The sequence below is a fragment of the Callorhinchus milii genome, unplaced genomic scaffold (genome assembly GCF_018977255.1).
Source record: "Callorhinchus milii isolate IMCB2004 unplaced genomic scaffold, IMCB_Cmil_1.0 Scaffold1, whole genome shotgun sequence".
In the NCBI taxonomy this organism is placed as follows: domain Eukaryota; kingdom Metazoa; phylum Chordata; class Chondrichthyes; order Chimaeriformes; family Callorhinchidae; genus Callorhinchus; species Callorhinchus milii.
Window position 1 is genome coordinate 4,334,994 of NW_024704742.1, and position 15,041 is coordinate 4,350,034.

The 15,041-nt window shown below is 42.2% G+C and overlaps 1 protein-coding gene across 2 annotated transcripts in view; it reads left to right on the forward strand.

Moving 5' to 3' along the window:
• pax5 (paired box 5) overlaps positions 1-15,041 on the forward strand; it is a 132,540-nt gene that overhangs the window by 63,943 nt on the left and 53,556 nt on the right. For both annotated transcript variants that reach the window (XM_042336519.1, XM_042336522.1), the window contains exon 7: positions 12,788-12,914. In XM_042336519.1, coding sequence (XP_042192453.1) covers positions 12,788-12,914 — 127 coding nt within the window. The remainder of the gene's footprint in view (positions 1-12,787; positions 12,915-15,041) is intronic.

Below are 15,041 nucleotides of genomic sequence, written 5' to 3' on the forward strand. Positions count from 1 at the left end.
AAGAACATGTGCTTCCTCTGTATCTTCCTCTGCCTACCCGTTAATAAAGGGAGATGTCTGTTATTTTTACCTCTGAGGCTGTACGTTTGATTCCCTGCTCCATCCATCGAACAAAGATACTGATACCAAGTAACTGCCATCAAAAAAACAGACATGGATCTCTTGTGAAATGAGTTTGGCAGTAGGTCAGCACTGAGTGTAAGTAGGATGGGAATCTCTATATTACGAAAAAAAATGTTGAGACGCAAAATACTGCTAAAGTTCCGCAGCCCGGCTACTTGGGGGATAGAGTTATCTAAATGTTGAAGGGGTGAGGAGAAGTCTTTAGGCACAATGAAGAGAATGAACGCTTTTGTTCTTTATAGATGTGGAATATGAAAGCTAGGGTAAGTGAATCCAACATCCCCAGGCAGATATCGTGTTGGAAATAATCAGCTGAGATAATTAGGTTGGAGTTGCCATGCGTCGTTTCTTATTGAAACCATCCTTTTACTGTGCGACGTTTTTTTTTTCCTTTGCTCTGTGCAACACATGGAAGTAACTCATCAAAACCCTGCACAAAAACCCACATGGCCTTGGGGATGTAGCCTATCGGAAGAAAGCCAGAAATGTAGAACAGGAATTTGCATTTTCTCTCAAAGACTTATACAAGGCACTGATTGTAAGTAGCGTGAATTAAAGGAGAAATGGGCTCTAGGGAACTGTCGCAAAATCACGAATGTTAGACATCTCAGGGTTACCATCTTTTATCCTTTAAAACTGCTTGTTAAAGCAACCCCGTGGCTGTTTGTGGGGCTTGCTGGCACAGATGAATTTTACACTTTCCTACCTGGATAATTACCTGTACAGCACTGCGATACAATGCTCAGAAAGCACCCTCCCCCCACGACCAGCCTCCAAAAAAAAGGTCCCATTCATGGTAGCACTTGAGGGGGTGATCCACACAAAAGCTGTCTGCCCCATACACAGCCAGCACTTTTACAGCATGTAGCCCAGTGACATGGAGTGACTCACATTGCAATTAATAGTTTGTATAATGTGCAGTTCTGGTCACTGTGCCATAAGTGAGCTGCCCAAATGCTAGACGCAGTGCATTAAAGCAATGATCTAGTGCGCAGGCGAGCTAGACAGACAACTCACAGGGGACATAATAGAGCTATTTAAGATCTTAAATAAGATTAAAAAATAAAACTCAGATAATAGTTTCGGATGTGCCAAGAGGGCAGAAGAAGAGGACAGGGTTATCCAGGGAAACTTCAGGACAAACAGAAAGAAATCCCTTTAGGAATTCTCCAGTGTGTGATAAATGATTCGAACAGGATACCAGGAAGGGTGGCTGAGGTCAGGACACCGGACTCATTTAAAAGCATCTTGATGCTGTGATGGAAAGACGGGCTTTTTAGAAGGATGAGATCGAATAGGCAGAAGGCCCTCCTTCACCGCAACCCATCTTGAAATTCTTGAGCACTGCAAATGGATACTTCATCACAAAGAAGGGTAAACAGAATATGGAGTGTCGTTCACAAGAGAACAATTTTAGAATAATCACAAAATTAATTGAAGGGGAGATTAGAAAGAAAATTATATTGGAGGACATCCCACGACGCAGATTCTATAAATTGTTGTAAAAGCAAATGAGATTCTTGACAAAGAGAATATTTCAGGGAACGGGGAGTGAGGAGAACGTGATTCAATAGTAAGTAAATGGAGAAAAGTCCCAGTGTAGACTTATTGGGCTCAATGGCCTGTCTCTGTGCGGGGACAATGTAGGATTCCCTGTGCCCAGCTCGGAACACTGTTGTCTGAATGTTGACGAGTGTTTTGATTGTTAGCGAAGAACTGACAAACCCTGTCATCTGTTTGTTCATCTTAAGACTTCTAGGTGTCCAGTTGAACACATAGAAACAGGAGTAGGCCATTCAGCCCAAGAGCCTGTCCCACCATTCTATACAATCATAGCTGATCTGTACCTCAAGTCCAATTACCTGCCCTTTCCCCATTCTCTCTGGATACCCTGACCTAACTGCTATCTATCCACCTCAGTCTTGAAACACTGTGAATTTTTCAAACTTTACCCTGAAAATGTAAAGTGCGTGAGAGCCCACTGAGAGCAGTGATAGTGCAGCCTGTACAAGGGCTCCAGCCCCCTCCGCCACAGGCTGGTGTCATTCTACATCCGATAAATGCCCTGAGTAGCAATTGATTTTACGGCAGGAACATTATGGATTCTGCATCAATTCAGCATGGACACCCCATTACATCACCACAACCCTTATCGTGTAACTGGCTGTCAGACACGCCCAGGGTACAAACACTATCCTTCTACTATTTGGGATTTCACACCAAACGGGCAGCAGTACCTCCTGTCTTATTGGATGGTTTCACCAAACGGTCTGTGAGGCTGTGGGAACACCTTCCTGCACGATTGATTTTAGTAAGTTGTTGCTTTGAAATGATTTGATTACAAGTACTGATAACAGAGGGAAGTGTTTGTTACATGTGACCTTAGCTCCGTCTCTCACTCTTTCCATTGATTAGCTAAAGATCACACTTGAACGTTCATCTCAATCATCTTTTTTACTTCTTTTCTCGAATCAATCAAAGAGCGTGCTGGCACTCATGGTTTGATAAAAGATATTTCCCTAAGGGATTGTTCTTATATAAGCAGAGGAAAATACTAAGTGGTAGAGCAACCTCAGTGACTAATACCTGCTGTGAACATCTACCTGTTTGCCTTGAAGTCACATTCAGGATTGGAACCAGTTTCGGACTATCATAACTGGTCTCTATTAAATACACAGTTAATACACTTTACAGTAAATCCTAGGAAGCGCTTTGATATGTCTCAATGATGTGATAAGTCGCTGTCAATATCCCGGCTTTACAGTCTATTCTGTGAAGCGCTTTGAGACGTCTAGAAGATGTGAAAAGCGCTATATCAAATGCAAGGAATATTATTATTATTATGTATTTAACTCGCCACACCAGATCACTCATCACTGAGCCCTGTTCCCTTAGAGTGACGAGTTATCAGGAACTTACGGTAAATATTACAATAGAAAGCTTAAACTGGAAAAATAACTGTGGTGGGTGGGCAAAGGGGCTTTGCTACCTGAATTCCAATGGGGGTACGTTCATCCAAACCAACCCCTAGCTTCAGATAACTGGTTACCTTTTCATAGACTGAAGCAGGGCACTTGTGGTTTACGAATAAGCTGGCCACTCACGTCATGGCTGTTTGTGGAACATTGCTGTGGGCAACGTGGCAGATGTGTTTGCCTCCAAATACACAGTTAAGGTTAGCAATTCCGGTGCTCGTATGGAATCTCTGGAGATGGCAACCCCAATACACCGTCATTACGCTTTACAGCAACTACCTGTGAAGCGCTTTGAATAATTCAACATTTTAGGCATTACGTCAAAGGCAAGGGTTATAGTATTCAGCAGTAGATAGTTTGCTACAAGAACACTTGTAATTGATCGAGTCTGATGAATCAATCACAATCATTGGTTTACCTTAGACTCTAAAAACTTCAATTATGTTTGACATCACTAAGCATAGGACGTTTCCTATCGCTTGTTTATGATGGACCTACTTTTGGCTTTATTTTATTATGTGTTGACACCAAATGTGCATAAGGTGAGAACATTCAAAATAAGTTACTGTGAGTCTCACTTGTGTCTGAAATGTAAAATTATCTGTAAGACTGCTTAAGGTTCCAGAAGACATTGGGATGATAATAATAATAATCCTTGCATTTGATATAGCGCTTTTCACGTCTTCCCGACGTCTCAAAGCGCTTCACAGAATAGACTGTAAAGTGAATTGACTGTATATTTGTGGGCGAAACGCGGCAGCCAATTGCGCACAGCAATGTCCCACAAACAGTTGTGGGTTGAAAATGACCAATTTATTATTGTGCTTTTTTTTGAGAGCTTATTATCCCCGAAAAAGCGATCCGCCAATCGACTAACAACCAGATTCCTACTTACTGCTAGGTAAACAGAGGAGTGTGGAGTAAGGAAACTTGCCCAACGTTTTGCCCTGCCGGGAATCGAACCCAGGTCCTCTCGCTTGCGAGGCGAGTGCTCTCAACACTGAGCTACAGGACTCTATGATGTGTCAGTTGTTTGACATTATCCAGGGGCCACGATTTCACTTTCATTTAATTAGAAATCATTACCTTGTTATAGTGTTCCTGCATTCAACTGTACACAGAAATGAATGACTACATAAGATCTAATAACAAAAATCATGTTGAAGTCTAATTTGTATGTTTGTTGTATGTTTTTCCTTTTTTTTTCTTTCTGCACTGTATCACTATTAGTGCCCTATCATATTGAATCATGTCAGTTTTTTCGCGGAATAAGTTACTGTAGACAAGAACCATTGGTTATTTGTAGCACAATCACGCCGCAAACAGCAATGACCAAATTAACCTTTTTCAATTGGATGAAGGAAGAATATTAAATTAGAACATGAGGAAAAACTCCCTGCTCTCCTTCAAAATAGTGTCCTGGGATCTTTAATCTACACCTGTACTGATAGTAGACAAACATCTTTCTATTTACTGTAAATGCCCAGCTACAATCTTTTTTTCTCCAGCCACGTCCTAGATCTGTATTTACAGTATGCATATACATAAACATCTATACACGTATTTTAGTTATAAATGCATCACATATAATTGATCACACACTGCAGACTCAAAATCTTATTCATGTTCAATCATTGTTTGGAAAAAATTTGTTCATTTATTTAGCATTGATTTGTCTACTGATCTGTACAGTGCACCTCTGTATGTACGTATCATCTATCTTTATCTACCTACTGTATCCCTCTATTTATGCATGCAGCACTCATTTACTAAACCCCTACAATACCATTCTTCCCATCTACTAGACCTATGTATATGTTGTACCTGTCTTGCTATCCGCAATAGGGCTGTGTGTGTATCATCTATAATCCCTCCAAAACCAAAAACAATAATAAATTGGTCATTTTCAATCTACGACTGTCTGTGGGACATTGCTGTGCGCAATTGGCTGCCGCGTTTGCCCACAAATATACAGTCAATTCACTTTACAGTGTGTTCTGTGAAGCGCTTTGGGACGTCCTCCCGACGTGAAAAGCGCTATATCAAATGCAAGGATTATTATTATTATTATTATTGTGTCTCTCTCTGACTATATTTCCTGGATTAATTTTAAGGATACAAGGACTTGTTATGCTCTGACCTGAGTTTCATCCAGCAGCTAATACTATCCCAGAATCTATTCTGATGTGGGGTAGATTTATTAACTGGTGTAGAAATCTAAAACAAGCATTAGACCGTGCAGAATGGTTTACAGCAGGAGAAGCCTGCCCCATATTTACTTTCAGCAGACTATTAAACAACATGAGGCTATTAATTTGGCTTCTGACTCTTCACTAAAGCCCATAAAATCACACAGTTGTCAAATGGAGTTCATTTTAATTTCCTTTCAATCACACTAAATTATTCAGGTGATAAATCAGCTGAACCAGTCATCCTTGTGTAATAGAAACCCTAATTTCTGGCTAATTACCCAACCCATTGCTGCCAAAAGATCAATACCAAAACAAAACGAAAGGCCTGGAAAATCCAGAGCCAGGGATCGGGGAAGCTGGGCATTGGTAGATAGATGAGAGCACTGCCATTTACGGCGGCTGTCCTTTGAGTTCAGGGGGCACTTGAGAGGTCAACTCAAGTGAAGGTCATTGGGAAGGAAGATTGCCCTCAATAGGAGCTGCCGTTCTTAAGAACTGAAATTGATTGTATTCCACGGGAATGACATCTAATTCATTTTTCCTCAGTCTCTTTAAATGTAAACGTAAACAAAAGCTACCACAGCGGCAGAATGAAATGCACTTAAAAAGAAGTGTTAAAAAACACACAAAAGGCTGCATTTGGCTCACCACAACCTGCACATAACAATAATTCTTGCATTTGATGTAGCGCCTTATCATGTGTTTGAGATGTGCCAAAGCCCTTCGCAGAATATACTGTAAAGTGTAGTGACTGTATATTTTGTGGGCGAAACCGGTGTACAAGCTCTGGTGGATGTGCAAGCGGCAATATTTTTGTTACGCTTATCTTCAGAAACACAGGAGTGTAAAATCTGTTATTATTTTTAAAGGGGGTTTCTTAATGTGGAATTCCTTAATAAGGACTCTTTAATAAGGAATCGTGTTAGAAAACCCTCTGATTGTAGGAGCTCTGCTCTGCAAGGAGAGTGTGTAGGAAGAGAGTTGCTGTGGGTCAGTGTGATTTACGTCCAGTTACCAGAAGGAGTCCCCCATTTACGTGACTTGGATTCCTTATTAAGGAATTCTGTTAGAAATTCTCCACTTTAGACCCCAACGCTCCTCCTTAGTTTTTGACCTCTTGTGAGCACTGTGCTGCTGCAGTTTGACATCCAAAGCTGTGCCAAGCTTTTCATCCACAAACAAATATTATAATTTATGGTGCACTTATTTATGGTGCTCTAGTCCGGTCGGTAAATGGAGTAAATCCACTTTCATAGACATTCTGCTCAGACACACAAAAGGTTTCACAGGAGAAATTGGCAGCATTATAGTTTTGAATGCAAATCAGTGAATTTATCGCCTGCGTAATATCTGCTTTGCATCCTGGAGCTGGAGAGACTTATGAATGGACCTCAGATCTCAGTGGTGCCTGAAAATAAAGAGGCTGGTGTGTATGATGGTGGGGATGAACGAGAGATCTCTCCATCTCAGGAGGCCAGGGATGTTAGTTTATCACAGGTAGATTCCCCTCACAAAGCAATTATCGAAGAACTGACAGACCCCATCACGCATATGATTGCAGCCCAACATTGACCTCCTCAGGGATTCAGACCTGCAACCAGAGAGGTACAAAGGAACGCAAAGCACAGCACCATAGAGCCACTCGATAGTGTTTACATTCTATCTTTAATCACAAATATTCTCCAAACTTTCTCCTCCTCCTCCTCCTCCTGCCTTCTCTTTTACGTTCGATAATAATAGGGAACTGTCATTAAAATCTAGCACCAAATTCTAAAATAAGGAACCTAATTTCTATGTGAACAGTAATTGTAAGTACTTTATTTTTGATGGATTGATGAATGCCCGATTGAAAAAAAAGAACCGAAACATATTTTTTTAATCCGATCAGATTGTAGCCAGTCGTGCTGCTCAGGAATATGCTCAGACACACATTTTGAGAATTATAGCCTCCATTTCCCAAAGAAATAATTTCTACAAGAGCGACTCCTATTACTGCGAGAGGAACACAGACATTGCGATTTATTATTATTTATGGTCTCTCGTCTTGTTTATGTGCACCAGGTTTGGTGTATGGGATGGAAATGTCATTATGCAAATGACATTGAATGTCCTTACAGAGGCTAAATAATTTTTGTGTTGCACGATTAAACCTCATCTGTTATTGGTATGGGGCTGCAGTGGGCTATTAAAGAGTCCCAGCAGTATTTATTCCCAGTAATGGGAAAATGGAAAAGGAAAAAAAGCAAAACAATTGCTGCAACTAAACTGTGATTGTCCTGAGGAAATTTAACTTACAAAGAGGTCTGGATAGTCATCTTGTTCAGCAGTGAGAGATAAATAAGAAAAGAAAAGACATTCTGTTGCACAGTCCTATTTGAACCAGTTTGCTTAAAATTAGCTCAATTTTATAAGAAATAAATTGGCATGATCCTGACTCTATCAGAGGGGATTGGAAACCAATCGACTCTGGGATGTGCGGTTCAATGCCATTCTTTACCCAGCTGTGGACTCACATTTGTATCAGTGTTGATAGCTTATGAATTCCAAAATTGACAGAATTTACAGAAAAATGAGGATAATCCATCTTCCTTAGTGGCCTGTCAAAACCTGGCCATACTTCATAATCTTCAATTACCGCTGCTATTTTCAGACATTTACATGTCGGCATTAGAGAGAAATGAAAATGAGAAAAGAAAGGGAGGGAACCGAAAATGCAGCTGTTTATGTGCAGAGAATAACAGGTGAAATAAAGAGAAAGGAACACATCCGCCCTTAAGCCTTCAGAGGGAAAACAAAAGACTTCTTTCTGCATCGTTACCTCTCCACCCTGCAATATATTTGTGCATTCTTTTTATTTTAAACCAGTTACTTTCTTGATGACCCTGGCAATGCAGAAATAAATATCCCAGATTATTACCCTGAGATCCTGACATAGGGATTATATAGACATTCAGAGAGTGGGCAGTGTGGTGTAAGGGTGCAGCAGTAAATCACTCGTCTCACACACATCAAGAAACAAAGATTGGTATAAATTGCAAAGGCCAGGGTCAGACTGCAGTCACCTGTGTGATGAGTGGGTTGGTTCTAAACTGGCTGCTGTGGGTTAGGGGGGGACTGGTGACGGGTGGGGGGGGGGAAGACAGGCCATGCTTTGGGACGAACATTCACTGACAATTGAGCGTCAATCTGATATCTGTGCTAATCAGGGAATGGAAACCTCTGGTGAACTGAGAGCCCCAGCAAAAGCTGGTGTTTCTATCTGGAGGAGAGCAATGAGTCTTTATTTTCCTTTCTGCGGCTCTTCTCATAGACATACGCACAGAACAGGGTAATTACTTCCACCCCTTTCCGGATTAAATCAAAAATATTTAATCCCGAAAGGTATAGGATTTAGCTCTCAGCCTGGCTCAGCTCGCGTCTCAGTCAGAAAGTTCTGAGCCCCAAATTAATAGCTGCTACCGACCTCCCAGATGGCTCCCTGCTGGACTCACAGCCTAGGATGACACTCCAGTGTAGTGCTGGGGATGCACTGCAATGTTTGAGGTGCTGCCATTTGAAGAAGACATTAAACTTGTGTTAAAGAACGGGGATTACATTGCTCTGCTCGGAACACCATTCCAAGAACAACAAGAACAACAACTCACATTTATATAGCACTCGCTTCACACAGGTAGGGTCTTGGAGCACTTAACAGCCAGACGCTGAGCCAGAAAGGAAGGGGAGGTGACCAAAGGCACAGCCGAAGAGGAAAGTCTTCAAGTGTGATTTGAAGAATGGTAAAGAGGGGTCAAGACGGAGTAATTGAGGCAGGGAGTTCCACAGATTTGGGGTACAGTGGCTGAAAGTATGGCCTCCAACGGTGGGCGGAGGGGATGGCGGGTAGTGGAGTGGAAGGTGAACAGATTGGAGAAGTAGGGGGGGCCAGGTTGTGAAGCGATTTCAAAGGGTGAGTGAGGATCTTGAAATTGATCCATTCTGCAACAGGGCGCCAGTTGAGCCTGGCAAGGACTGGTGTGATGGGGGTGCAGTGCAGAGCCTGGTATGGGTGAGGAGGCAGGCAGCAGAGTTTTGAAACATTTAAACCTTGTTTATACTGGAACTGGGGAAACCGGGGAGGATTTCATTGGAAAAATCAAGGTGGGAGGTGACAAAAGCATCAATGAGGGTTTCAGTAGCGTTTGAAGTAAGACAGGGTGCAGGAAGGCAATTGGCGGAGGTGGAGGAAGGCAGTCCTAACTAAGATCTGGATGAGGGCTAGGCAGGATAACTGGGGATCGATCCTAAGCCAATGTTGCATACAGGTTCAGTGAATCTGAGAGATAGGCAGGGAAGATTAAGGAATTCAGAACCAAAGGTGAGAAGATATTGACAGGAGCCAAGGAGGATGGTTTCAGTCTTGTCCATGTTCAGCTGCAGAAGGTTGCCGTTCATCCAGGCTTTGATGTCAAACAAGCAGGCAGTCAGAACATCGATAGGACTGGGATCGCGACTTGAGAAGGAAAAGTAGACTTCAGTAACATCTGCATACACGTGGAAGTGTGCAGATGATATCACCAAGAGAGTACACCACAGGTGACTGTGTGGGGGCGGGAGGAGAAATGATCCTCTCCTCAATATTCCCCAAATGCCAATTTATTGCCAAAAACAAAGATTGAATGATCCAGAGAAATGAACATGTGGCATTACAAAATAAAATCATTTGGGCCAAGATCCAATCTCCATGAATCATAATAATAATAATGCTTACATTTGGAATAATGCATTTTGCATTAGGAGGACATCCCAAAGTGCTTCACAGTATATGTATTATTAAATGTAGTGACTGTGTTTTGTGGACAAAAGTAGCAGCAAATTTGCAGACAGCAGAACCCCATAATCAGGTATGAAACAAATCAGTTTTATTTAGGGGAATGCTGGCCAGAATATGGGGAGAAATTCCTTTCTCTGAACAAACAGCCATGGATTAATGTCTCATCTCCAACAACGGGGCAGACCCACAGCACTGCATTGGAGTGTCGGCCTGGACTTTATGAGTTCAAAATTCTGACATGGGATGTGAACCCATAACTTTCTGACTCCGAAGCGAGAGTGCTACCAACTGCACCAGCCTGACACATCAAAGAGACGGTGCAACCATTGAACTGTATGGTAAAGATTGTCAACACAATTGTCTAAGAGTTCCTATGTTATGACTGTAATGGGAAATACCATTTGTAAAAAAAAATTAAGTTCTGATGGGAATGAGTCATTCAGTAAGGAATGTGGGAATTACAACAACAACAACTTGCATTTATATAGCGCCCTTCACGTGGGGTAGACTCCCAGAGAGCTTCACAGTGGTGGAGTCTGACAGTCTGAATTACTGCTCCAGCGAGGAATACGGGAATTACTGTTCGAGTAAGGAATTTGGGGGAGCTAAATCTGCCAAGGGATCAAGCATGTGGTGAAGTCGATCAAGGGTGCTTTAAGCTTGCAGGAACCACTTTGATGAGTTTCAAAGTGAAGCTAATGATGCAGGAGGATGATTAGAGATGCTATTCAGCATGATTGGAATCTGACATTTCCTTAAAAAGGTTCCTGGAATTTGGAAATGTTTGACACAGAGCTCATCATAGCTCCCCCAGGGCCCTTCACTGTGAGCTACCGGCAGGAATTGGTAGCGGGGAAAGTGGTAGAAATGCTTGCAGGGAGTAAATATATAATAGTATATTTTTTGATGTACGATTTGCGCTAAGTTTCGCCTGAGGTGCGGGGAGGAAGTGAATGGGGGAGGGTTGCAGCAGCTATTGCTCCTGTACACAGATCTCAGCTTCTCTTAATCTTGAGCCCTGCCTTATAGTGTCTGTCAGCGTTGAGAGGGATCCCTGAAGAGCAGAAATCAAATATCTGGCCCAAATTAACTGGGCAACACAGGGAGGGGGAAGGGGTCCTTTAAATAGCCTGCCGTAGACTGCGGTATTGTTAACTTTGTTTACTAATTGCCACTATTCGGCAAAAAATATATAAATATAATAATTTGGTCCCTCAAGCCATGACTGTTTGTGGGACACTGCTGTGTGCAATTGGCTGCCCCATTAAGTCGGGGCAAAATATGCAGTCGATTCATTTTATAATATATTCCGTGAAGCACTTTGTGGCATCTCGAAGACGTACTAAGGCGCTATAAGAAATGCAAAGATTATTATATGATTGTTATTTTATAAGTGAGCAGTTTTCAGTGCTCAGTCTGTTTCATGAAACGTTGGACTTTGACATAAGGCGGGAGGGGTGGTGGGGGGAGGGGGTTCTGCCCAGGGCATAGATGCGGTGCAGAGGTAATGTAATGAGGATGATCCCCAGTGTTCGAGGAACGAGCTAACAGAAATGACTGGATAAGTTAGAGCTCTTCAGTTTTGAAAAGAGATGGCTCAGAGGGGATTTTTCAGAAGTATATAAGAATCAAAATGGGATTGGGAAGTAAATCCAGAAAAATACTTTCAGATGCGCCAAAATATCAGGGTAAGAGCACAGAGGTTTAGGGTTGTAATTGGCAATATTAGGACAAACATTTATTTGCCAGAGGGTAACTAATAGGTGGAAGAGTGGCTGAGGCCAGGACTCTGGACACACTTAAGAAATAGCTTGTAATGGAGCTTGTAATGATGTAATGGGAGTGTGGGGGTGGAAGGATGAGATGAGAAGGATTTTTCATCTGAACATCCCTCAAATGTGAATATTATGAACTACATTGGAGTTTCCCCAGACAAACTCCAGGGAGCCACCTCAGGGCAATGTTATACAAAGGAGTGCGTTGTGAAGCAATGATCTACTCTAGCGTATAATATTTTTCTGTCCATTCCCTCACTGGAGCTGCCTACTGCGATCAGATTAGCCCATTTCTTTCTTTTCCCCCAATACTATTTGATGAGGTCTAATTTATGGTGTTTTATAAAAAGATTCCTTAATAAGGAATCGAGTAGAGTAAACTGGGATTTCTTCACTGTGTGTGACAATGTGTCAGGCCGATTGTCAGGAACTCCGCTCCGATTTGATGTAGGTCTGGAATTCTTTATTAAGGAGTTAATTCTATTAACAAATATCGCAAACTAGATGCATTGACGAAGCCTAAATAGCCTCTTGTGATGACATGTTCTGCATCTGATAAACCTATATGTTGCGCGCTTGAGGTCAATACTGAACCTTTGCCATATTTGGCATCCCAGAGGAAAAACCGTGGGCCTGGATAGCTCAAGCAGGGAAAGGGTTGTAAGGTGGGCATTGTTATACCTCTGATTCGTCTTGTGTTCAAGTCGGTGTAGATCAGGTATGATACATAGCAAAATCTTTTATCCTCCATGTGCTGGGTTATTTTCCATCGTGCAATATCTCAAAGCTTTAGCACTTTAACCCAACACTTGTCAATGGAGTGCTATTTGTAAGAGGAAAGCCAATTTCTAGAGCAAAGCAGATGTATGCCTTTGGATAGAAGTTATTAACAAGAATGTGTTGTGTTTGCAGTCCACAGATTATTCCGCCATGGGACCACTGACGGGTGGACTGGAAGATATGAAGTCAAACTTAAATCCTGCAGCGGTTGATATAGGGACCAGCGTCTCAGTTCCTCATTCTTATCCCATTGTAACAGGTAAGGGGGTATAGCCATTGGTATTATGTGTGTGTGTATTGTCGTTGCCATTCTGCCATGCTAATGGACTTGTGAAATACTGACGAGTATTACAACAGACCAAAGCTAATGTTGAAGAAAGATATTCAAGAACTGGCCAGAGTGCAATAGCAATAGTGTGAAATGCAGTCATTGCACCTTGTCTCCAGTGTGCAGTCGCTTTCACCACGAAAACCATTTAGAGGCTGGTGTTGTGAAGGGTTGGCAGGTTTTTCGTTCGTTCTCCCTAGCTTTGGTGGGGGAGCAACAGTTCCTTGGATTTATTTAAACAGAATTCATTGCCTAAAACTTCGGCTTTCTCGCAGAAAAAAAGCTGCTCAAAGAAGGAGGAATGAGTAGAGAGAGTTAAGCAAAGGATGTATAATGAGCTACTCTGTCATTCCTGCACCCACGCCCATGCTACTATTTAACCATGCTGGTGGGAGGGACAGAGCAACAACAGAGACTAAGCAGGTACTGGATGTATGCTACATGTGAGAGATCCTTTAAAACCAAACGCGCAGCCCCAGGTGGAGGAGCAAGCAAAGATGAAAAGAGAAGAGAAGATGGGAAACATCAAGGAGTAGTGACCCAAAAACTTGGGTTTGGAGTAGATTGTCACAGGAAGGCTGAGGGAGGTAAGTAGTCTAACAGTCATGACATTAGCAAATCTACATTCAGTATTGCTGTAGCTTAAATACCTGTACTAGAAAAACGAGCGCACGGGCATTGCACAGAGGAAATGTAAAAGAGTGTGGATGTACTAATATCTTTAAGGTGAAAAGTGGCAGACAAAGGTCTGAAAAGATTTACAAAATGTGCCTGGGAGATAAAACCTTGACTCAGTATAAACAATACTGGACGGTTCTGTATTTTGAATCAATGTATTTTTAAAATGGTTGAGTATATAAACTAGATTTTAAAAATACATTGATTCGAAATACATGATGTGCAAAGTGCACTGGGCAACACATGGTTGACAATCCCTTGGATTGGGTTTCCGTATAGAATTGATGACCTGATAATCTGTCTTCAATGCCTCAAAGATTTTTCACGCGTTCTTTACAACGCCTGTGTGTAGAGGGATGCTGCTGCTAATTTAAATGACTCAGTGTAGAAGTGAATTCATTTGGGATTGCGGTCAGGCTGGGCATTGGAGTCTAAGGAGTGGCTGGCTTGGAATAATAATAATAATCCTTGCATTTGGTATCGCGTCTTTCATATCAGGAGGGCGTCCCAAAATGCTTCACAGGATTTACCGTGAACAACTACAACAAAATTACATTTGTAAAGCGCCTTTCACGGCGGGAGGATGTCCCAAGGCGCTGAATAGTCAGGGATCAGGACCCGAGCGTGGGGGTGGGGTGGGGACAGGGTTGGGATGAGGGAGGGCAGAGTGATACGAGGGCGGCTGACCAATTTTATTTGGGGTCTTGTTGGGTAGAAGACTGGGAGCACCTCCCTTCTCTTTTCAACTAATGCAATGGGATATTTAACGCCCACCTGAATAGACATACGAGACCTCGGTTTAGTATCTCATCCGAAGGCACCCCTGACAATGCAACCCCCACCCCACCGCGCCCCTCCCAGCACTGACTATTTGAGTTCAAGCCTCGACATGGGGCTTGAACCCGTATCCTTCTGACTCAGAGGCGAGAATAGCTGGTCTGTCAAGATGCACTGACATATTTTCCACTGACTGCCAAAATAACAATGGCTATAGTTTTTTAATTGGGGAATCCCGTAGAATAACCCCGCAATGTTTAAGTTTCACTGTGACTGAAGGGGAATAAACATGAAAAAATTATGATTATTAGCACGCGAGATAATGATTTACGACATTTGTTATGAAGTTGCAAAATGCTGCATAGTCATAGTTGTAAAATGCTGTATGTTCGTCAGCCATAATTACTACAGCTATGACCTATAACAGCTGTCCTGTGATTTTTGGCGCGGAAATCCCAAGCAGTTAATTATAAACATGCCAATGACATAGATACATGTAAAATAGCATGGTTTGGGTCATATGCAGGGGATTGAGTATATTATTCTTTCTTACAAGCGCTCCGGGACTCTACCCCGTGTGAGGGACGCTATATAAATATAGCA